We start from the raw sequence: 22323 nt of genomic DNA on the forward strand, positions 1-22323 counted from the left end.
AGCTGGCACCTAAGTAGAGGGGGGGAAAAAAACAAAAAACAAAACAGTTGCAACTGTTTGCAATGTTTACACCACGTTTCAAGGGCCCCACAGCTGTTTTAGAAAACACAGAACAAGTAAACTACTTAAGTATTTTTTATGCACAGCGTAATAAAATGTTAGCACACAACATGCCAACATCTAATTAACAGCATTCTATTGATGCAAAAAAAATCCTTGAAACAGCGGTCTATTTTTAGTTTTGCCTCAATTGCGTGACTGTTTTAAATGTTCTCGGGCACCAAGGTGTAATGGGTCATTGTGTTGTCGATCACAGTACATGTGCTAATGGGTTTGAGCAGGATTTATTTGGATGCAAGGATAATACTCCAGTACTGTAATAATGTTACACATTCTTTAGTGATGAACAAGGGAGCACGACTTTCTATGGCTATTGAATATGTTGGCATGTTAATGACACATTTCCTTGTGGCTGCTGCCAGCTGTCTGTAATGGCATTAGTCATCTGATACAAAGGGAAATTGTTATTAAATCTGAATACATAAATGATTATCTATGGTCAGAGATACTCTGCTAACAATTGCTTTCCACCTATTTAATAACCTGGGTCTACTTCAGACTTATTATTAAGTACCAGTGTGAAATGAAGTGGAAAAAGCACTTCACTATAGCAGTAGTACAATATACACAATATATTAATAGCATCAGATGCAGCGATGAGGACGAATGGAGATGGATGAAATTATGATTAGTGACTGGGCCCATTGTATAATACCAAACAGGCTGAAATACTGTATACTGTAATAAATACATATATTATTTTTAGGGATTAATTAGGGATAATTGTTGAAAAAATATGGCGTACCATCTTGCAACCACAACTAGACTATGTGATGTAAGTTGTCACTTGAGGCATACTTGGTTGTGTTTAAGTGATAAAATGGCGCTGTCAGAAATGTTACTGTATGCAAAAAAAATAATTAACTGTGCTCTATGAATTATTTATAGTGGCACCCAGTCCTCAATATTCATAAACCGTATCTACATGTACATATTTAAAATAGGTCTTTATATTTGAAATGTGTTTTTTAAACCAACCCTTTCTCCATCCCTCAGCTTTTTTTGCAGCCTGCTGATTCAGGCACTTTCTGTGATGATTGCATTCATCTCCCCTTCTCCACCTGCACTGCAGAACACCTGTGCAATTAAACACAGGGAAGAGGAGCTGCAGCCAGTGCTCAATAGAAACGCCAGAGGAAAGCCCAGGGGTCTTACTGCTATTCCAGCACAACCTAGCAACCTCATTCACTGCTTCACAGCGACACATTCAGTCAACTCATTCAGTTTAAATAATGAACTGAGACAGAGAAGCATGTGCTTTCCCATATGAACTAAAGGGGTTGATTGCATGTACCCAGTAGCCACAGGGGAAAGAGACTTGTACAAAATAGCCATCGTTTTTAATTGATATAATCAAGGTGTAAGGCTTCCATCTTTATTATCTAAAGTCTCCTGACGTAATGCACTTTCAATTTGTGATATAACAATAAGGTTTATAAAAATGTATAAATAGCCCACATGGTGCAGGCCATATGGGGTATGGTATCCTGTTTTACAAATAAGTGTAGTTTATATATTTATATTTATTTATACAGTATTTGAATGTTTGCTGTGTTTTGTTTTTAATTCTCTGTGCTGTATTTAAATATATTGATGTCTAGTTAGACATTGAAACAACCTGTTAAATTATTTTCAAAATAGTATATTATAGCAGGCAGTCAGCAGCTGAAAAGTTAGTGTCACAAGGACGTAACTGCAACACTGTGTAAATATCTCCTCAGTCTTTACCATGTTTTTACTTTCGTGAAAGCTTTGATATATACAAATTGACACGTGTTTTGTTGTGCCTGAGCTCATGAATCGAAGGTGCAGGTTATTACCAAACAAACATGCTGTTGTGGGAGATGTGCTCCTCGGATAACATCTGCAGATTTGCTTATTGTGTATTATTAGAACAAGAGGAAGTAATCTGTATACCCCCATTTGTAAATAAGCAATACCGCTAAAGATGAATATGCATGAAAACTATCATAGCATTCCTAACCTCTTACAAAAGGATCACTCTAAAAAACTCTGTGGTTTATTTGGGCTTGTATTGGTAACTGAACAATGTTCCCGCACTGAAACCAGGAATGGTCAAATAGCTGGGAAAAAACAAACCATTTAGTGGTAACAGATGGTGATGCTGTTTGTTTAAGAGCTATTTGTTAAGGAGTAGCTGGAGACTCACACTTTATTCCCGATCAACACAAAGAACAGACTGAGAATAAGTGACATTGAAAGCGGAGGCTCCTGGCTCCGACAATCAGCTACAGAACTCGCTGGTTGCATGTGCAGACGATAGCTTGACACACTTCATCTACAGAGGTTAGGGACGTTATATACCTTTAATATTGACTGACAGGGCAGTTTAACAACACGTTAATTCCTGAATACAGTTAACCACTTGTGGGAAGTAAAAATGTTTAATACTGGGGCACACAAGCAGGTGCTAACAACATGGAAATTATGTAGATCTTTTCCTCGGCACGTGGCTTTCCCATCTCACTTTGTTTTCTTCCTGCTTGATTACATTTTCTTTGTACATTAGGTCCATTGTCTTACTTGGTATTAAAAGATTCCAGAGGAAGTTGCCCTGAAAAAGCAACAGGAAGCTTTTAAATAAGTTCTTAAGCAGTCTAGCGTATCGGAAACAGTTGCCAGTTACACTGTGACTGAAATACATAAAAGTGCTGTATTCGTAATGCAGTGTTAAAACTTGTAAATATATATATTATATATAGAAAAACACTAATACATAAAAAAATGCATTTATGGAAGCATAATAGCCTATAGACAAAAAAAATGGGTATTTATAAAATACTGAAATATCAAATCATTTAAATGTGGATTATTTTTTTTTTTTTTGCAAGGCTTGTTTTGTCAGCAAACTGAGATGTTCCAACAGTACAGCAATTCTAGTCAGCATACAACAGCTCATTTACACAGAGGACACTCATTCATTCCAACTGATGTCATTCCAGATATCTGGAGAAGCTCCAGAATATCTCTTCAGAACAAGATTTGTAACAGCACCGGTGCTTCATCATATAAAAAACACACAGGAACTGTAAATCAGATCCAGAATGCAGGTAGTGTTGCACATCTACTCACTGTTTCAGACCCCGATTAGAGCTAATCTTGCACTATCTAATCTTACTTTAGGTAAGGTAGTCCAAGATTAATGCTAATCTGGGTCAGTGAACACAGCAGCTAGTGTTTCAAGGTGATGGATCAAGTTCCATTCTTGTTGCTATGTTGTTAAGTCAGCACATTTACAGGCATAGAACCATTTAACTTCTCTGTTAAAAGGTGTACAACACAGCAGGACATATGAGGAGAAGAAAAAAAAATGCATCAGCCAAACCGCACGGTATAACCTGGGACATTTTTCTTTTTGCCATGCCTGTCTCTGGATAACACAAGCTGGAGGGGGGAGTTGCTACGTATAACGATTTGGTAATGGACTTTAACAACACAACTTCTGTTTTGGCAATATGCATTATAGTAATCAAAAGAACGAATTTCTTATGCGAGTGACATTTAATGCGATTTATAGTATTCAGTCAGGGCGAAAAAATGTGTGTGATTGCTGCCTGTTGAACCTTTGAAGGTTTAGAACTACTGTACCTTAGAATTCCTGGCTAGCGAACACAGCCCTGCAATTCTGAAAACAGCACCATCTACTGGAATAAATGCAAAACTGTGATATGATCCTTCGAGTAAAATACACAAGAGCAATCCCTCCACATCACATGCACCAAATGAGCAAGTAAAACGCCAGGAGCTGATAATAAAGGGGGGGAGGTTCCTTATTACAATGCAATGATGTACTTGCTCCTCTTACAAACCAGCAGAGAAGAGGTTAATTCTCCATTTAGTCTATCAACACAGAATTAATGTGGTTGTTTTATGATGTAGACAAGTCCATTTAGCATTATACACAACACAAACAACTGGAATGCCCATTAGCTTAATAAACATTTTACATTTTCAATTAAAATAAAGCAAGACAGGCAAAAATCAAAACACGGGGGGAAGCAAGCAAGACCCATTCTATTTAATTTAGAAATTTAATTTCCATTCAAACCACAATGTTTATAAAAAAAAAAAAACCTTTAAAGTTCAAAAGATGACAAGAGCATTATATTCAATTACAGGTCTATTAAACTCCCACAGGCAACAGCACTGAAAATAAAATGTTGATGTTGGAACAATCGCAATAACTAAATACTTAACTGGCATTTATCAATTGATGTTTTTACAAAAGCAAACATACAAAGTAAACGGTTCCCAAGGAACAATATTCCTCTCCCAATTAAAGCCTCATATAAAAATGCCAGCATAAACATTTTAAATAAAATAAAAAGGTCCAGTGTTCTCAGCCAATGTGTTTCATAATAAAGGTGTAACCTGCACCAGCATTACTTTGCCTACCATGTCTCAATAGTAGAGTACCTAATAAAGTAACACATTTATTTATCAATTTGGTAACAAACAGAGAGGCAGATATCAAAGTAATTACTGGAGCAGATTAAAAGCTTCAGGGGTCAACTATTTTAGAATAAGGAGCACCAAATAAACAAAAACACAAGTGACCTATCTGAATTGCTGCATCTATACACAATCCAGTGCATTGATAGGACTGCTCTGCTATTATCTGTCTGTGTGATACAAAACTGTCATTTTCTTGTGCTCTTCAAATTCCTTCTGTAAATTCTTGAACTGCAATTCAAATCTGCGAGCAGACATCGTAAGGAGGTCTTACAAATGGGAGAGTTTAAGAAGTGTAACCACTTAGACGGCTTTGAGTACCCGAAGTTACAATTCATGGCTTCTTAAACTAAACCACCTCAACACATTAACAGTAAATTACCTGTGACTAGCTGGGTTTGGAGTAAATATTTGTAATTGAAGTGGTGTATGTATGTATGTATGTATGTATGTATGTATGTATGTATGTATGTATGTATGTATGTATGTATGAATGAATGAATGAATGAATGCATGCATGCTATCTCGCACAAGACGTCATCTAAAAAACAGTAACGTAATGCATTCCTGGTTTTAAAGATATTGTTTTCTAAAAACGTGTTAACCTCCATCTATGGAAGACAGTTTCCTTTCACTTTTACAAGGAAGAGGTCACCAGTACACTGCTGACATTTTTCTGGTCTCATCAGATTAACATGACAAAACTTTAAATTCTGGGAGTGAACATCACAATAGTACATTCGAAAGATCAATCATGTTAACAAAACAAACTCAATATACACTGGAACATCCAGGGCCTTCATGACGGCGACGGCGATGGTGATGGGGACGGGGACGTCTGAGCCTTCCGCATGGATCGCAGTGCTTTCTCCCTTAGGTGCTTCTCTAAATCATCAAGGTTGTCTTCGGCTTCACTGTCTGAATGCTTAAAAGAAGATATAGCATTTATTACATTTAATGCAAAGCCCCTTCAAACACAGGCTCTGCAGAACTGCCTTTAGCCGTGTCAAGGGTTGGTATATAGTGATATAGTTTAATTATGCATGCATAGTTTAATTATGCAAGTATGAATTTAACAGGTTTACAAATAAATTTGTAGATTAACCCTTTGCGGTCCATTGTCGGAATTATTCCTATCAGGTCCATTGTCGGACCCTGTCCGACATCATTATAGCAACGCAAAAAACAGGTTTTAGTCGTTTTTTCTCCAGAAAAAAAGTCGAGAAAACCATTCAATGGCCGAGTGGGAACGGCAGGAGCCGAGACAAGTAAAAAAAAAAAAAAAAGGCGTATCTCATGAATAGTCATACATGGCCCTGGTATCAGATAACGGGGCTGTCATAAGTAAACAAGCTGGCTGATAGCGAGTCCCTGCACAGAGAACTTGGATCGCATTATTGAGGAGTTTGGTGATAAAACGAGTGATCAGGAGATGATTGATCGGTATGTACGACTATTATTATTAATATTTATTTCTTACCGGCTGTGTGGTCCAGTGGTTAAAGAAAAGGGCTTGTAACCAGGAGGTCCCCGGTTGAAATCCCACCTCAGCCACTGACTCACTGTGTGACCCTGAGCAAGTCACTTAACCTCCTTGTGCTCCGTCTTTCGGGTGAGACGTAATTGTAAGTGACTCTGCAGCTGATGCATAGTTCACACACCCTTGTCTCTGTAAGTCGCCTTGGATAAAGGCGTCTGCTAAATAAACAAATAATAATAAATACATAGGTGAAAGCTATAGCGAACGAAAGGGTGGGGCGGGGCTGGAGATGCCTAGCGAGTGCTTTGTTGATATGCAGGGCCATTTAAACCCGTTTGACTGAAAAAAAATACTTTTAAACAGCGCGTCTAAAATTAACTGCGCGTGTGAAAATAAATTAGACCTGGCGTGCCTGACGCGCATTTAATAAATGGACCGTAAGGGATTAAGCCTTGTACATCACCTCTGGTATGCATATTAAAAAAAAAAAAAAAAAAAAAAAAAAAAAGCTATGTCCAAACAGATACCATAACTATTATTTACCCCCCCTCCCCTTAACCCGGACTCATTTGAAGGATCTCACCTTTTTGGGCTCTGAATCCCCTTCTGCTTCAGGTTCCGGGACAGTAGTTTCTGCATCTGCAGCGGTCGTTGTTGCTGCTGCTTTTTCTTTCTTGTGTTTCTTGTGCTTCTTGTGTTTTTTCTCCTTCTTGTGTTTCTTATCTTTCTTCTTTTTTTTCTTTTTACCACCAGCTTCTTGGTCAGAGTTCTGGGGGGGGGGAGGGGTGGAGGGGTGGGTGGGTAGAGAGAAAAAAAGATTTGAAGATAAAATATTTGACCCAAAACATCCTTTTTTTCATTATTCAAAAAAATGTACACAGAAATGGAGTTAGGATTTATATACATACCTTTGCAGGAGATGGGCTGGGCGACGCGCTCTTGACCTTTTTGACCGGTGGGGGTGGACTTCCGCTAGCTGAGCGAGACGGAGATCGGGACGCTGATGGGGCAGCTGAGTGCTTCTTTGGAGCAGGGTCTGGAGATCCTGAAACCGATCTTGAAGACACCCTCCTTACAGGCTGAGGGCTTGGTGAGGCCCTAGAAAATGAAAACACAGGACAAATACAAATTAACTACTGGAAGGTCAAAATACAAAAATATACAAAATAATTGGTGCAACATTTTAAAACATTTCATACAAACAAACTGTTGCCTCGAGGAGCACCATGGTGTTTTTTTTTTTTTTTAATATAAAAAGGAAGCTTCTACAGAGTTGAGGTTTTCAATATTTATTAAAATAAACAAATATGAAACAAGTCCTTTAAGTTGCTAAAAGGACACATTGGTTTACTAATCATGCACTCATTTCTTCAAGAAAGAAATCCTCTTACTTCTTTGTCTTCTTAGGTTCTGGGGTCCTGGACACTCTCCTAATTGGTCTAGTGCTCGGGGATGGAGACTGCTGGCGCCTCTGTGGCTGTGGTGGTGGTGGTGGAGGTGGCGGTGTGCTGGAAGGCCCTCTGCGTGGAGGTGGGCTCACTGACCCCCGTGAAGTCCTGCCTCGCGGAGCAGGTGATGGCGAGAGGCACTTGCTTTGAAGAGGAGGGGAGCGCATGTCTCTGTTTGCTCTGCCAGCAGGAGGACTTCTCCTGTGTCGTGAAGGAGAGGGGGAATGTCTCTTTGGTGGTGGAGAGCCCCTGCGTTTGGGAGGGGGGGATCTGGAGGTTCTGCGCTTGGGTGCTGGGGAAGGAGATGCTCTGCGTTTTGGGGGTGGCGATGCTGACCCTCTTCGCTTAGGAGGGGGAGAGGGAGAGTAGCGTCTCTGAATTGGGGGAGAGAATCGTCTTGGAGAAGGAGAGCGCCTGCGTGGTGGGGGTGATGGAGACCTAGAAAGCAAGAATTGCAACAATAAATCTGTTTCATTAATCTGCTCAGCCAGAGATGGCACAGTCTCTTGGCTGCCAAAGAAAACTATTAGTATTACATAATCATTTATACAGATTTGTTGCAAGTACAAAAGTGCTGCTACAGGTTGGCAATCTTGTGATTCTATATTGCTCCCGACTCAGTACAGTCACATATTCAACCAGTGTCTAAATGTGTTGATGAACTAAGCCACATGTTTGTAAATGAGAACTTGCCTGCGTCTGGGTGGAGGTGAAGGAGATCTTCGTCGTCTAGGAAGGGAAGGGGGGCGGCGTCTGCCTGGAGGAGATGGGGTTCTTCTTCGCCTGGTGAACAATCACACATCTATTCAGACTACATTCATACCATTTAAAATTCATGCCCTGCATCTATAAATATTCAGTGTAACTATAATAGCATATTTACTTTTGGTATTAGTTCATAGAAAATGCCTTGCCTAGAACACGCCTAATCGGCTGAACTTTCACATTCAGACACAACAAGCTAAAACTGCTGAAGTAAATATTCCTATAGAATTTGGAAGAAAAAATAATTGTGCAGCACATTTGTAACATGCCTTTTCCTGTCAAGCTCTGTTTAATCATTTTTACGGAGGCCAAGCGAAGATCCTATCTCCTTAGCTTTCAGTCACTTTCCTTCCCCAGTAGGCTATACATAAAAATTGGATTACTTGGGAGCCCCACAAAACACTTCAGTTGCTTCTCAAATGTAATAATCTCTAAAAAATAAATAGCACACTATAATCTAACCAACCTTTTAGCAACTGGTGACTGCCATCTCTTTCCAAGCGGCATCCTGGCAGCAAGAAAGAAGAAAAACCGTCTATCACAACTACAATTTATCAGCATTACAGCACTGGAAATGAGGCTTCCATTGCACAACACTGTCAGCCATTTGAGGTTTTTTTAATCTTGCAAGATTTCTAAGTGTCTAACTAAAATCTTTAAATAATCCAGATCCCAAGAGTAGGAGACTGATTTTGTGAATATGGGACCAACTGGATTAACCATTATTCCCATGTTTGAAGAAGCCACTTGATGCACACCGCTTCTTTGGTAGCCATATGTCAGTAAACCCAGCAGTAGAAACCCGGAATGGTTTAAAAGGAACTATTTACCTGGGAGACATATCTCTCTGTCGTCTCCTCGAAGGAGACAAACTCCTTGAAGCCGAGCGTGGGTGCCGCTTTTTGATCTCTCCATTCCTCGCCGCTGACCTTTTGGGCCTTTCATCTTCAGAAGAGGAAGAAGATCCAGTGTCTAAAGAAGCGACAAAGATCTGGCAAATTAGAAGCTTTACTTTAACAGGTCCTACAGAAAAAAATAAATGGCCACAAACAGGTAAACACGTAAATTCCACGACAATCTAATTTGATACAACAAGTGGTGGTGGTGGTGGGGATCCATTAGTCCCCAGCTTATTACAATCTTTGTACAACCAAAAGCAAAGCATTGATGTGAATGAGTACTTAAAAACAAAAACCTGAAGGAACAAAAGCAGGCCAGGATCTAGAATTTAATTAAATGGGTAGTCTAGCATGACACATGAGGGATTAGTAAACATTTAAAGAGAAACCGAAATATAACAACCTGATGAAGACTGCCGATTCTGCCTGCGATACTGACGTCTCTGTTGTACAGAATCTGCTGTAGCCCCCTTCCCACCTTTATCATCTTCTGTAATGTAAAGGAATTTGGTCCTTGAGCATTTATAACACTTTTAACATTGTTTATAGACTACAGGGCATAGAGAACTATTCCAATATTCTGCTTTGTTTTTGGTTTCAATTTGGCAAGTCATTAAGTACTTCAAAACACGGAATGAAATTGATGCGCAATTAAAAGATTATCAATGGAAGTGGTGGGGGAAAGGCCATAGCAGGGATTGAAACAGAAACACAATCTCACCCTTCAGCCAAACATTGCAATTTGACCACAACATATTGGCAACATTAATAAAACTTTTTTAAAAAATAAAATAAATAAATTAAAAAAAAAAAAAAAAACACAACTAACCGGATTCTGATTGTTCTGATTTTCTGGGTTTTGGGACAGGAGATTCATCCTTTAGACCAGCTTTGCGTTTTGGAGCTTTAAAAGAAAATGGAAGTAAGTATGGAGTAATAGTGCTGTGCGCAGTAAGGTGCTGTGTCAAACTGGTCTTACTGCTATGGCATAGGATTCTTATTTAAAAATCAAATGCAAGGTACTGTTGACCCGATGTTACCAAGCTAGTCATTTCAGCAACATTTGGGAAGCAGACGGTTGTGCAAGTTATTTTACCTGATGCTCTGGAAGGGGAAGGGGAACCACGTCCCTTCCTTGCTCTGCTGGACTGCTGAGGCGAGGAGGATCTGCGACCCTTGGGAGGAGGGCTGGGAGGTGGGGGTGACCTGTGCCTCCTCCTGGGGGGACTAGCTGAAGGAGACGATCGGCGAGGCTTGCGGGGTGGACTTGTGGAAATGCGCTTCACTGGCTTCTTTGGGGGAGACCGTGATCGAGATGAGGAGGAGGAAGAGCTGCTACCTGAAGTGGGTGAAGGAGAACGCCTCCTGGAGAAAGTAGAACAAAACTAGGTTAGAAACACACATTCCACAGACCTGCTTTAATACAACATTTTAAAGTCACCAGGACCTACATCCAGCACATGTTCAAAATTTTAATGTGACAGATGTTTGTACAGACAGACAGACAATGCCACTGGATGCAAAGCCTCCACAACGAGTCAATACCTGTTATTCTCCAAATGCAAAGGACTCAGGTTAGATTTTATCCATGCTGAACTTAAGGTTAGCTGTCAAAAGTTTAGCTATATTGCCTTTGAGGCCGAGAAATGTGTCTTACTAACAAGTTTGTGAAGGCACCTATACTGCCAAAACGTCAACTGCACTTTCCAAATAAATCAAGTGTATAATAAAATTAACCACGTCTTCCAGTTATACACCAGGCTGATCTCAGACATACCTTCTGACTGGGGATCTGCTTCTCCTGTGCCTTGGAGGGAGAGGCATGCGCCTTGGTGGACTCCTCCTGCGGGGTGAGGGACGCCGTCTAGGGCTGGGTCTCCTCCTAGGAGAGTAGGATCTGTAAAGCAAGGTTGTGCCAGTTGTAAATACTACGAGTTTGGTGGAGGAGTGTTAAAATGCATGCTCATAGGACAGTGTGCATAAATCCATCCAAGTTGGCAAAAAAACAAAAATCAACAGACTTTACCTGGATCGGGATCTGGGTCGCCTTCTGGAGCGAGAATGTGAGCGGGAGCGAGACCGGGATTTAGACGGGGAGCGAGATCTATGCCGGTTTCTTTCTCTTCTATCTTTCTCCTTTTCTTTTGGTTTCGGTTTTTCCTCCTTTGGGGGCCCATCTGGAGAAGCTTCTTTTGTTTCAAGTACAGAGTCTGGTTTGACTTCCTTCAGTAGATCACTACAAAAAAAAAAAAAAAAAAAAGAGACCTTATTAAGCTATACTAACAGCAGCCTACATTTAACATCTTCATTCTTGAATGTATTAAGTGTTAAATTGCAGCCAAACAATGAATTGTGCTACTTAAATGAGAAGTTAAATAAAGAAATTACCTTGTTGAAGAAGCTTCTTGAATGAGCAAGTCGTTTGTCACGGTCACTGATTGATCAGGCTCTGGCAGAAGCGGCTCTGTGTTTTTTGGTGGAGAGGGGGGTGTAACAGCGGGGCTCTTCGCCCTTCGACGAGGTGACCGGGAATGACTGCGCTTTCTGTCACGTCTAACAGGGGAGCGTCGTCTTGGTGAAGAGGACCGGGATTTTTTCCTGATGTAAAAAAAAAAAAAAAAAAGACAAAGTATTAGTGGTGCAATCGGCAACCTCATTTCTTATTCAATTATTGTACAGGCATTTATCAACGATGAATTGATGCACTGATGTTTTATTTTTCAAAATGAAAAAAAAACTAACGTAAGATCCAATAACTAACAACACTGTTGTGCATAATAGTTAAACAAAAAGGCACAAAACATTCAAATTAGAACACCTCTGATTATAAAAAAAAAAAGGGATATGCGTGCGTCTGGTCAGATGTCAGCTAATTTATATAATATTGCCATATAATCAAAACACAACATGCTTTGAAATAAGATATAATTCTTTTGAAATGATAATGCATAACTTAAAAGGTACGCTGTGTTCTTGACACTAGTGCAAAGAAAATGCATACCTCACCAGTGAAGCAACTCAACTCATTTTACACGGGGTGTATCCTAGCAACACTCTGACACTGTTTATCTACCGTACTAGCACTAGAAGCAGCGTGTTCTCACACACTTAGGTTTTAATGCAAACCGGCAAGAGGTGACTTCAAAACTGGGTTCTAATTTGGTGCATCGATTCACCAACATGTAACTGAACCTCAGGAAATGCAAGTACAGATGATCAATAAAAATGCATCGATTAATTGTTGCTAGAAAGTATGTTAAGAATTCATCCCTCCTCATGGCTGTAAGAAAAACATTGGTGTCATCAGTACCACGAAAAAGTAAACTACAGCCTTCACCCATTATTTGCAAATGTTAAAAAAGCAAGCGTGATATACCTGCAGGAGGGGCAAGGATAGCTGTGTTTTTATTCCACGTGTAAGTTTAGTGCCTCAGACAGACACCTGTGTCTCAGAAAGCTGACTTACTGCATACACCCCTGTTGCTAGCAGCTACCTGCACCTAATATAACAGTGCTTAAATGTGAATTACATGTTCAGGTTTAAAAGTATGCACTTACCTTTTTGGACTTTTGGATTTGTCCTTGTCTCTATTTTCTTTATCTTCCCTATCTTTCTTCTCCTTTTCTTCGTCCTGTTTCTTCAAAGTGGCTATCTTTTCTTGTTCGATCTGCTACCACAAGAAATCATTTGTATTTTTTTTTTTTTTTTTTTTTTAAATCTCAGATTTGGATGCATGGAAGGTCTCCAGTCTAACATTTAACTAACAGAATGGTCAATCTAAGCACCATACAACAGACATTTTAAATCTTTCATGCTTTTGTATGCTTACTGTTTACTGCAGACAGTTATCTGGCTGGAAACATCTGTTGAAAAGGGAAGATCTTCTGCATACTTGTTAACATGTTAGAACTCTTTCTATACACAATATCCTGATTGTCAATTATAAATCCTGATTGAAAACCATTATTGCTAGACGCTCTGGCTTATGCTGCAATTTTTCAGAACATATTTAGTAGACAACACAGGATAAAGGTGAGAAAAACCCTGCAAGACCAAGGTCGGCCATGTTTGATATTCTGCTTTAAACTTCAGGTCTACGCCTGCAAGCAGAATTTTAGCCGCAATTGTCTTCATCTATCCTTCCATCTATCCACTTAGGAGACTAACAATCATACCTGTCTCTGCTTAATCTCCTCTTTCTTCTGCTCCAGGAAAGCAGAGGGGATACCAGCAATGTTTTCTTGAGCACTCAGAAGCAGGGGCCACAGCTCTCCCATGAACTCTCTGGCGTTCTTCCCATTCAGGAACCCAGTCAGGTTAATCTGCATCATTTTACTGTCTGGATTCTGCAACAGACACAAGGTGAAGAAAAACAGGTAACTTAGCAGAGAAAGAAAAGTCATACGCATCTTCATCCACCTATCTCAGTCTAACTAAACCTTCCTTTGAATATACAACTATTAGAAAAATGAATGGTAACTAAACTTCATTTTTTTTTTTTTTTTTAAACCCTTGACCAATTTTAGCTCTCTTTCTTCATTCTAAACCTGGTTGCATTATCCTGCTAACCTTACCATAAAATCCAAGTGTCCTTTAACCCTTTGTTGACTGAAACTGTGCTAGAGCACTTCTAATTCTCTAAACATTCTATATAATTCCCCAAAATTAAACTTGAGGCTAAACTAATTTTAAAGTGTTTTTTGTCTAGAAGAAATGCCACCAAGATGATGTTCCTGCATGCATTAGACTGCAAATCACTAATACACCGAAACCCTAAACTAAACATTCAGGATGTAAAAGGTCAGCCGTATATCGTCTTCAAAGGGTTAAGTGACCAAGAGTCTCACAGCCAGTGCCTATAAAAGTTTGTTGTTAATCTTGAATGTCATTCTTGGTCAAGCAACAAGATCCATAAAATCAAGTGCATCAACAACGCAAGCACAGAGTCCTGACGTCTTCTTTCTCCGTGGAACCCTTGGTAATGGAACGGCCAAGTCTCCTGCAGAGAGAGGTGTTCCCTTGGCTTGCTTCCGACTCCCTACTGCAACTCAACCACCTTGAGTTTAATGTTATATCATTTATCTAAATTGCAAAAGACGAACAAGCAATAATGAGTACACAGCCACAAAGAAATAAGAAGTTTTTGTTTTTTTTTTTTTTTAATTGCTCTAAAAAAAATTGCCTTTTAATTTTTTGTAAATGTAATGCAGGAGTACGAGAGCCAAACAAATTAACAGAATACATAATGCCCATAACTCGATACATTTGGAATACATGTTCTGCATTTATTATACCCAGGTCCCAATACTGATACATGAATCTGATTTTAAGCTAAATGTTAAGCATATATATTAGCCATCAAATAAATCTGATCTGTTACTCTAACATACAAGCTGTAATCTTAGATGGATACCTGTACGTGGGTCAGACATCAATGTCTACCTTTTAAAGGAAAGGTCAATGGTCAAACAGAAAATATGCATGCCCACAGTAACAGAGCAAGTCTTACTAATCCTCTGCTAATACAAATTTGTGGGACAGACAGCTTTCAAAATGTAAACATCTGATTAATATAGAACTGAACAGCATTTTAAACTTAATAGAAATGCAATTTTTACTTTATTTCATTGATATGTGGAAGGGAAAGTCAAAATCCTCTCTTTCAGGCCAAAATACTACAAAATAAAACAGAACTAGAAACAATGCAACAGCAGTATCTCTTTTTACACCAAAGAAAGACTACTTAACGTGTCAGACAAATATCTGACCCACAAAGAAAAAGAATGGTTTCAAAAAGGGTATACTGCTTTTTCAAAACCTATCCAGGGAGGTACAAATAACCTTTTTCTTTAACTAAAGAGCAGTGTAAAGACTTATCCAAGTGCTCTTCACTGGAATTTTTGGTCACTTTACACAACTCACCTCCAAACACACACTGCATCATCGAGGGAGTTGGGTCAGAGCGACTTTGGACACTCACTCTGGTGTGACCTAATTAGGTGATGGTGCTATACTTCAGACGCAAGGAATAACATCCATATTGGTTCAAGCCTTTTAAATCATAAATCACATCATCATTAGAAAACTGCTGTCAAAGGCACTTTGTTACATATAATAGCAACATTTTATATATAATCAAACAAATGCTGTAGCTTGATTTGCTTTCACCTCAGCAGTTGGAAGAAAAAGCACCTTTGCCAATCATTTAAATTTGTTTTAATATTATTTTACAAGTAGTGCGAAGTTAGAAATAAAAAAAGACCTGCCATGTTTAATAAACACCTCCCACCCTCTCCCCCCACCCCTCAAACAACTTTATTTGCTTTATAAAAATAAAAAAAAATAAAAAAAGAATGCGTCTGAAAAACTGGATTCAATGTTATTACCTTTTCCTCAAGCTGGTTGAAAATAAATTCAATGACGACGTCATCCTCGAATCCTAAGATTTCTGTCACTCTCTGGGTTATCCATGGCTTGATTACTTCCAGGTTCACCTTGGTCATATCCACCTGAAATAAATATGAATTGGTTAGTAGGCCTGCACTTTTACAACACTATATAAAATAAAACAATTTATACAAAGAGTGGAGATTTTAAAATGAAGTACCTTCTTTTCCAGACATTCTGCAAATTTCAGCTGCTTCAACAGTTTCTTCTGCTTGTTGCTGAAGCGATTGTCCTGCTCAGCACTTGTGCCCTAAATGAATCAAACACAAAAACAACCTATTTAATAATTTACAGAAAGAGCCATGGTTTGGCAAAAATAATATATAAACTACACATATCTAAACAATGGGAAAACAGGATTTCCAACACTGTATTACTCCCCTCTTGGTTGATACAATAGTTTATTCACAGTACAATCTTAACATTTGATTGTGGTATCCCAAACACTCCATCTATCTCAGTTACCTAATTTGGCAGTGCAATATACTAGTGACACTAATAAAAAACGTTTTGCTCAGCTAATTCAAGCCCACAGTGGCAGCACATTCACAAACTTGGTTCTGACCACCCTTTTGCAAGCAGTTTGTATAGACCCCTCACCCAAAATATACTGTCTTCCAAGTGGATCAAAAAACGAAACACATTTATATACCACTTAGGTGATGGAACGCCCTGAAACAGAATATAAATTAAATGACTTAGGTTAATGCAACACGCCTTGGTTATTGATGTGTTGCTGAAATGACCAAGCTTTAGGATAATATTTAGAGGGTGGGTTTAGCAGTATTTGTTTACGGAATGAAATGTCCAGGATTAAAAACGGCATATGCTTTCATATTACATGTCCTTGAACCTACGTTTTCCATGCCTGTCACCACCCCTCCCCCTGCTAGTTGAGGATGTATTCCCTTAAACAGATTAGAGTACTTTCAAACAGAAACTATTGATGAAAACCGTAATACCACGAATGACCATTCGCACATTACAGTACTAGCTCGCCCCGCAGGTTTTGTTTTCGCTTAAGTGCAAATTACTACGGTGCATCAGGGTAAAAAAAATTCATACTATGTCATTTTTATCATTTCTTGGACAGGGTGGAATAATCCAAACACACGCACAAAAAATTATTTCACAGAATGTCTAAACTGACCTAGGGAAACTAAACCGATGCTACACGTAGGTTAAAAAAAGGTAGTAATGCTATTTAAATACAAGTATTGAGTTTCTTCGTGTTTGGAAATAAACCGATCTACTTAAGCCATGCACATTGTAAGCGTATTATTAGTTTTAACAATTAATGCGGAGGATGTAACCCATGCGTTAGTTGTACACATGGTTTATTTTTTAAAAGCGCACGTTAAGGGGGCAAAAACATATCGTACTACGTTGTTTTTTTTCCGTATTTATCGAAGTCAAATTTTTAGCGTATGAAATGTATGAAAAGTTAAATAACATTCATGCAAACAGCATCCTAGCGTTTATACTAAACGCATATGGTCTAGGCTCTGCTACACTTGCATAGGCCCCACATGTTTGACAAAATAGTCTTATGTCCCTCAGTCCTATACACGCAACCTAATTAAGAAACACACTTTTAAGCACAACCCCGACATCACCAAGTAACAATACTTCGATAACCTGTAACTCCGGAGTTAATTTTTAAACGTGTATGTAACCCTGCATTCATATACATCCGCCATTTTTGATCCCTCGTTAATACAACAACCCTTTGAAATGGCGCATGAATTAAAAAATAACTCTATTTGATCTTTTCCGCCACCTTCTACCTCTGAAATAAACACGTAAGTCAAACATAACTTAAAAACATGTTATTATCATCCCCGACTTTATTCTCTCCGGGTTTAAATAAACAATTACTCACGCGGAAGAAACCCGCGTCCATCTTCTGTCTGTGCGTGTATGGGAGAGAAGTGCACACCGATCCCACAATGCAAAGCGGGAAGAAGCAAGTCGCTGCGTTTTATCACTCAAGAACCACTAGAGGGCGATATGGGCGTTCACATTTTACTGACAATACTTTTGTTAAACTACATGTATAAAATCAGAGCTACTGAACAATTTATACCAGAAGCAATAAAAGTCAAACATATGTTTTGGAGAGGAGCTCCTTACGTCACTAAGTAGAGTCTTTGCTTTGGAAAGAGGGGCTCCAATTCCCCTGTGCAAGGTTTCAGTGACCCCTACACTTACGTTTAGCATTACATGTCTCGCTGCAGTATTGTAGTAAGTTAGGAATGAGTCATCTAAACCTCTGTTACTGCTCAGAAAGAAAACAGAAATTAAAATAAGTTTCCTTCTTTTTTCAGGTAATTATTACAAAGCTGATATTTGAAACATGGAACTTGTTAAACCCTTGATAATGTATTGTTATAACAAATTTTAAAATGTTATGGCTAAAAGTGTTTGTAAAGGGTGGGGAAAAAAATGAGTGTATTCAACTGATTTTGTCTGGGAAGCAATGGAGAACAAAATGTGAACCTGCATTTGTAAAGTGTCCATGCATTTTTGGTATATAGCTATAAAGAGAGGTGCTCTTGTCAAATCCCTTCATAAAAATCACTTTAAAAAAAGACCAGAAACAAACACAAGTAAAACTTGAGGGTTGAGTATAATTTTGAAATAATGTATTTTTGTGCAAAACATCTTATGGTACAACATTTCATCCTGCAGTTTACATTGTGTATCAAAGAACCAAATATAACAGATATAAAATACAGTTTTAAATATGCAGTATGTTTCTAAACACTAATTCTCCTAGAATTACATAATAAGTGCATTTCCATGGAGATGTCACACATAATCCCATATTCAGGAAATAATAGGAACTGGGAACATTACATTCTGTTCCTAGCACTTGTTAGTTTTAAAAGACCCTTCGTGTTTCTAGTCATCGGTCATATGCATGCACTCTTCACAGTACAGAATATGACTCTGATTTCAAATGGAGGAAGTGTGCGTTCATATTCGGTTATAGGAGCCAGTCCAGAGAAACCTGCTTTCAAACCCAGAGTAGCCCAGTGCACCTTCAAACCAGTTTGCTGTTGAACCCATGCTAAAAATGCATTCAGCCAAGTTTAACAGACAAGCAACAAATGGTTATTTTTTCGACTGTCAAGGGGAACGTTTCCAGCCTTATCAATCAGAACCACTCGTTTACTTACTAAATGTACATGAGCTTTTATTCAAACCCACCTACTGTATACAATGAATCTGTAAGTTCAATAAAGGTCAACCTAAAAATAATCTACGTGGTGCAGGCAGTACCTCAGAAACATAAAGGGAGAGGCAGTATAAACTCACAGCTCCAAGGTCAAAGATGCTACACTGTCTGCCTGATTGTTCATAGAGCCAGCTCCTCTAACCAGGTGAGCAGAGGCAGTAGATGCTAATCTGCATCTGAAATACACTGTATACTAGAGTAGCAACTATTCTACAGGCAGGTAGGAACGTTCATCTCCCCACTGTCAGCTGTGGGGGAAAAATAATACCCCACACTGGAACTGTAGTGTCTGTGGTTGCAGCTTGTGTAGCACATTTTACTGAAAGGAAAAGGCTTCATACCCACAAAGGCAGTCTACTTACAGATGGAGGGGTAATCTCAACCCACTGCCTTAAGGTTTAAAAGCAAATATTGTTGTATACTGTTAATGATGGTGTATTATAAAAGTTAACCACATACGCGCAGTAATTTGACAGTTTGCATGCTTATACTGTGCATGCGTTTTTATCATTTTAGTACTCACTGTTCTTGCAGTGCTTTACTACACTTTACTATGCTTTTACTATGTTACACTGCAGTAAACTTTTGGAAAGGCAATGCACGCTATCTTAAATATAAATTGACAATGTTTTAGGCAGAACGCTCTAATTTTAAACAGGTGCTCCAGACCATAGGAGCTGTTTGACAAGGCTTTAAAGTATGGTCACATATATACACTATGTCCTCAACTCCAAAGACTACTGCTTTCCCCAGGCTCTCGTTTAAGAGTTGTCCAGTGCGGAACACAAATGCAAACACACAATACAGTGAATTTCCACGCTGATTTATCATTCTCCAAGGTGCAAAAGCTGTGCAGGCTGCAAAAGCAAACCTGTCTCCAATAGTATTCAGTCTCCATGGAAGTGTTTATGGTTGCAGTCGGTTCTTATCGGTTCTCCAGAGGAATGCCAGGAGGTGTCGATCCCCTTATTAAAGTGGGACGACTGGACAAACTGTACTCAGTCAAGCTGCATGGATTCTGACTAGTGGGCGTTACATGAGTCATGCTGATGGTGCTGATGGGCCGATTGTTTTGTCCCAGGTTGCCCAGCGCGAAGCTGTTTTGCCCCAAGCTTCTGCCAGCCAGACTGGTCTTTGCTGTGCTGGTTGACATCTTTTTCTTGTTTGAGGGTCCCAGTTCCTGAATTATTCGTGTTTTCCTGCAAAGAAAAAGAGTGACGCAGTTTGTAATAGGTTTTGGATATCTAGCAGCACGCACGATCATTGACAACCCAGTGGCAATACAACGCCTGTACGAATGGGATCACATAGGACAGCTACATTGGTATCTATCAGCAGTGTAATGGCTCCACAGTGTTAACTTTTAATGGCACTATACCTTGGCTTTACAAAATGGTATGAACAAATACACACAGCTTGCAGTACCATCTATACATAAAAGTATTGTGGTACCATAGATAAAGTGTACTGCTGTATCAGCATAACTGCTCAAATGCATTGTGTTTTTATTGCTTGTAGTACTGTGGTATGTTATGGCTGGTTAGGGTTTGATCTAGAATATATAGTGATATTAGGATGCTCACCAATAGGATTTTGCAAGTGGCACAATGCTAATAAACATTTTATTCGATTACTTTCAAGCTGTGCAGAAGCAATAGTGAATATGGGAAGTGAACACAGGAACTCAAAACAATCCTAAAAACGAAGATTGCATTGAGTATTGTTAGAGTTTCCATGCCAATAGGAAAATGAATTGCCTGCGTCTCAAATAGATTAAAACATGACCTACTTGTTATATGCTTTTAATATCACCAGTATTATCGAGAATATGATGAAAATCCCAATGACTATGACAGCTACAATGGCCCCAGAACCTGTAAAAGGGTACAAGAAAAAAAATGAGTACGCTTCTTGATAGAACTATATCAATAACCAATCAGTTTCTTCTGCTGTTGAATGACATACTTTGCTCCCAGTAACATGTTTTTACTTAAAACAGTAACGGACTACCCGATTTTACGTTAAATAATAATAATAATAATAATAATAATAATAATAATAATAATAATAATAATAATAATAATAATAATAATAATGTCTCTTACACTGGAAGAGTACTTGCTCTCTAGATTTGTCTGTTGTTGAATTAGAAGACATCTTCGGTGGTTTCCTGTACAAAAAAAAACAAAACAAGACTCAGTAATTGAAAGTATAGTTTTCTTTTGCATACAAGCACCCCTATTGTAACCTGTCTGTCATTAACATGCACACCCGGTAGTGCTATAAGTGGGTTACAGATATTTCCAAAAGTGTGACATACAGATGAATAACTACAGGAACATACAGCTCTGGCCAAAAGTTTTGCATCACCCGATAGAATTATCTCATTTTGCTTCATAATTTAAAATGAAACCTACTAAGCAAAATTACTTGAACATATTGAATTACATACCTCTTTGTAGTTTTCCATATACGTAACGAAAAACTGACAACAATTGAAAAATGTGACATTTCGAAATCGAACATGAAATACTGTACTACTATTATGGCTTCCGGTAAACGTTGGCAGTACCATTCTGTTTCTTTGATTACAGGATGTTAAATAAAATATCTAAATTATGTTCATATAGTTTTTTTGTTTTTTTTTAAATTATGTCTGAAGCCTAAAATTCTAGGTGATGCAAAACTTTTGGCCACAGCTGCACATCTAGGAAGCTATCGTGAGGATACTGTGACTATATGTAAAGAAAGCCATCTTGGGTGATTTGAGGTTTGTATTCTATAACAAGAAGCTTGTCTCTCATGTAGCAGTACAAAGGAGTGGTTGAGATGCTTGCTTCTCCCTGCCCAGCCTCAACCCCGTCACACTTGCCCTGTGTTTAAGCCTATAGTATGACATGTGGGGTAATACCTTTCCATTGTACTAAAGGAATGAAGAACTGCCACTTGGAGCTGCTAGGTATACATTCGCTCAAGCAAAATGAAAGCGATTTCACATGCCAAGATTGTGATTCATGGGTTCAAATTTTTTTTTTTTTTTTTTTTTCCTGGTTGAGGCTGGTCTAGGAAAGTGGGATGTTTCTCCTTGATATAATACAAGGAGCTGTCCTGAAGGCCTCTATTCATAAAGGCCAGTCTGGCTTTTCCTGTCTTTGTTCACTCATGAGTCCCATATCTCACAGGTGTCAGGTACAGCATGTACTCTCTATACATGTATAGCTGATAGTTAATATGGAAAGAATCCTCTGCTGTTTATCTGTCATTGCTGAGTGACAATGCACAAATCACTGTCTTATTAATAGAGTAAAAGATAAGGAAGCTAAACAGCTGCACATCCAGCTTGATAGAGTAAAGGTAACACTGCTCGTATCTCAGCAAATAACGAATGCTAACAGAAAGGTTAATATCCGCTGCAGTACTTCATCCTTTCCCTGGTGTTATTTTGTTTC

General features: G+C 38.7%; 1 protein-coding gene across 6 annotated transcripts; it reads right to left on the reverse strand.

Moving 5' to 3' along the window:
• Window positions 1–4144: 4144 nt before the first annotated feature.
• Window positions 4145–17618, reverse strand: LOC131699702 (serine/arginine repetitive matrix protein 1-like). Of its 6 annotated transcripts, none has more exons than XM_058997423.1 (18): window positions 17516–17618; window positions 15794–15883; window positions 15573–15695; window positions 13362–13532; window positions 12744–12853; window positions 11574–11783; window positions 11212–11421; window positions 10963–11082; window positions 10282–10550; window positions 10015–10089; window positions 9589–9675; window positions 9117–9258; window positions 8753–8794; window positions 8215–8304; window positions 7465–7959; window positions 6982–7171; window positions 6657–6842; window positions 4145–5518 (listed from the first exon to the last, which is right to left on the reverse strand). In XM_058997423.1, the coding sequence occupies exons 1-18, from the start codon at window positions 17534–17536 to the stop codon at window positions 5393–5395; spliced, it is 2757 nt and encodes a 918-aa protein (XP_058853406.1). In that variant the 5' UTR covers window positions 17537–17618; the 3' UTR covers window positions 4145–5392. The 6 variants fall into 6 exon arrangements, with proteins under 6 accessions (XP_058853406.1, XP_058853408.1, XP_058853405.1 ...); XM_058997425.1 differs by having other exon boundaries at window positions 4145–5511; window positions 12744–12856; XM_058997422.1 differs by having other exon boundaries at window positions 12744–12856.
• Window positions 17619–22323: the final 4705 nt, after the last annotated feature.

This window comes from Acipenser ruthenus, chromosome 23 (assembly GCF_902713425.1).
Source record: "Acipenser ruthenus chromosome 23, fAciRut3.2 maternal haplotype, whole genome shotgun sequence".
NCBI lineage: Eukaryota > Metazoa > Chordata > Actinopteri > Acipenseriformes > Acipenseridae > Acipenser > Acipenser ruthenus.

Bases quoted from the DNA above. Each gene is read 5' to 3' on its own strand.
- LOC131699702 (XM_058997422.1), bottom strand. From the start codon at position 17,536: ATGGACGCGGGTTTCTTCCGC. The intron at 11,083-11,211 runs GTAAAGTCTGTT...CTTGCTTTACAG, and splicing joins CGACCCAGATCCCGATCCAG to ATCCTACTCTCCTAGGAGGA. The intron at 9,676-10,014 runs GTTAGTTGTGTT...TTTACATTACAG, and splicing joins ATCAGAACAATCAGAATCCG to AAGATGATAAAGGTGGGAAG.